At 65.6% G+C, this 1569-nt stretch overlaps 1 protein-coding gene across 1 annotated transcript; it reads left to right on the top strand.

Annotated features, from left to right (window-relative positions):
- The first annotated feature begins 390 nt into the window (after window positions 1-390).
- On the top strand, window positions 391-1191 carry LOC121101888. Its single transcript, XM_040626482.1, has one exon. The coding sequence runs from the start codon at window positions 391-393 to the stop codon at window positions 1021-1023; it is 633 nt and encodes a 210-aa protein (XP_040482416.1). The 3' UTR covers window positions 1024-1191.
- Window positions 1192-1569: the final 378 nt, after the last annotated feature.

The raw sequence follows: 1569 nt of genomic DNA, 5'->3' as shown, positions 1-1569 counted from the left end.
CTCCCCTCCCTCCCGTGCTCTAGGCTTGCCTACCCTGCGCCGCGCCCCGCCCCCGCCCCGCCCGCGCCTCCCTCCTCCCGCCGCTGCCAGGAACTGGCAGCCTCTCTGTTCGCGCTGCCGCAGCGGCCGCCCTCCCAGACCCAACTTTGCCGCTCGCGGGAGCTGGCGCGGCGGCGGGGGGCGTGGGCAGGGAGGGGAGAAAGCGGGGTCAGAGGGAGGGACCGGGAGGGGTGGGTCGCTCGCTCGCCAGCCCTCCTTCCTTTCTGTACACCTTGCGGTAGGCAGAGAGCGGCAGCCTCGGCAGCAGCCAGGAGGTTTTGTGCACAGAGAGGCCGATTTAGGGACCAGCAGACGGACGGACAGAGAGGACCCTCCCCGAGCTCCCGCGCCATGGCTGAGAGGAAGCAATCCGGGAAAGCGGCAGAGGACGAAGAAGTCCCTGCCTTTTTTAAAAACCTGGGCTCAGGCAGCCCCAAGCCCCGGCAGAAATTCTGTGGCATGTTCTGCCCGGTGGAAGGGTCCTCCGAGAACAAGACCATCGACTTCGACTCGTTGTCTGTGGGCCGGGGCTCGGGGCAGGTGGTGGCTCAGCAGCGGGACGTCGCCCACTTGGGCCCGGACCCGCAGCCGCCGTACTCCCGGCAGGGCCGGCGCGCCGGCGGGGAGCCATCTGTTGAATCGAGCCGGAAGGTGGAGATCCGGCGGGCCTCGGGCAAGGAAGCCCTGCAGAACATCAACGACCAGGTTGGTATGGGGGTGGGGGGGGTGATCGAGACGCAGGACCAGACGTGGGGTCGCCCCTCCCTCGCCCCCCTTCCAGCTCGGTGGAAATCCGAGGATCCCAGCGTGCCCACCGTCCTGCCTGTCTTGAATATTGCATCCTCAAATCTGTACATGCACCCCACCCTACTTGCCCCTTCTACGTACAGGGTGCGGGGAAGCTCGGGCTCGGCGGTGGGCGGCTCTGCTCCCACAAAGGCTGCCCGCGCCTCCCTGGGCCTGGGAGGTGGGGGGTGGGGGTAAAGGATGAACCGATCCCCGGTTGGGGTTCGTATGGTGGTGTGAGGGAGGGTTGAACCGATTCCATTCTTCTTAAATCCTTCCGGGAGGCTTCCGATTGCAGTTGTGGCTGGGTGCCCCACCCTTTTTTGATGCATCTCGGAGCGTGCAGTGGAGGGTTCGCGTGCAGGCCCGAAGGCTCCCCGGGGTTCGGGGGGGCGGGGGCTTCGACAGCCGCTCCCCGCCGCGCCCTGCGCGCTCTCCCACGATACCTTCTCGGGCGCCCTCGGCGCTCGCGTCCGGAGCTCGGAGGCCAGGACCATGGTCAGCGCCTCCGCGGACCGCCTGGGAGGATCTCCTCGCCCTGACTACTGTTCGCTGCCACAAGAAACGAGGGAGACTGTGGAGTAACCCAAGGAACCCGAGACGCTCCAAATAGCCCATGTGGAGAACAAAGTTCCGCTAAGTATCTCAGCAAGGGCTTCCCAGAGTGCTCCCCCCGCCACTATTTGGGAGGTGCTTTGGGAATGGAGACTTATTGGATTATGTTCAAAGGGTGAAAAGAAAAGA

Source organism: Ursus maritimus, unplaced genomic scaffold, assembly GCF_017311325.1.
Source record: "Ursus maritimus isolate PB19 unplaced genomic scaffold, ASM1731132v1 scaffold_11, whole genome shotgun sequence".
In the NCBI taxonomy this organism is placed as follows: Eukaryota; Metazoa; Chordata; class Mammalia; order Carnivora; family Ursidae; genus Ursus; species Ursus maritimus.
This window is presented reverse-complemented; position numbering and strand designations above follow the sequence as displayed.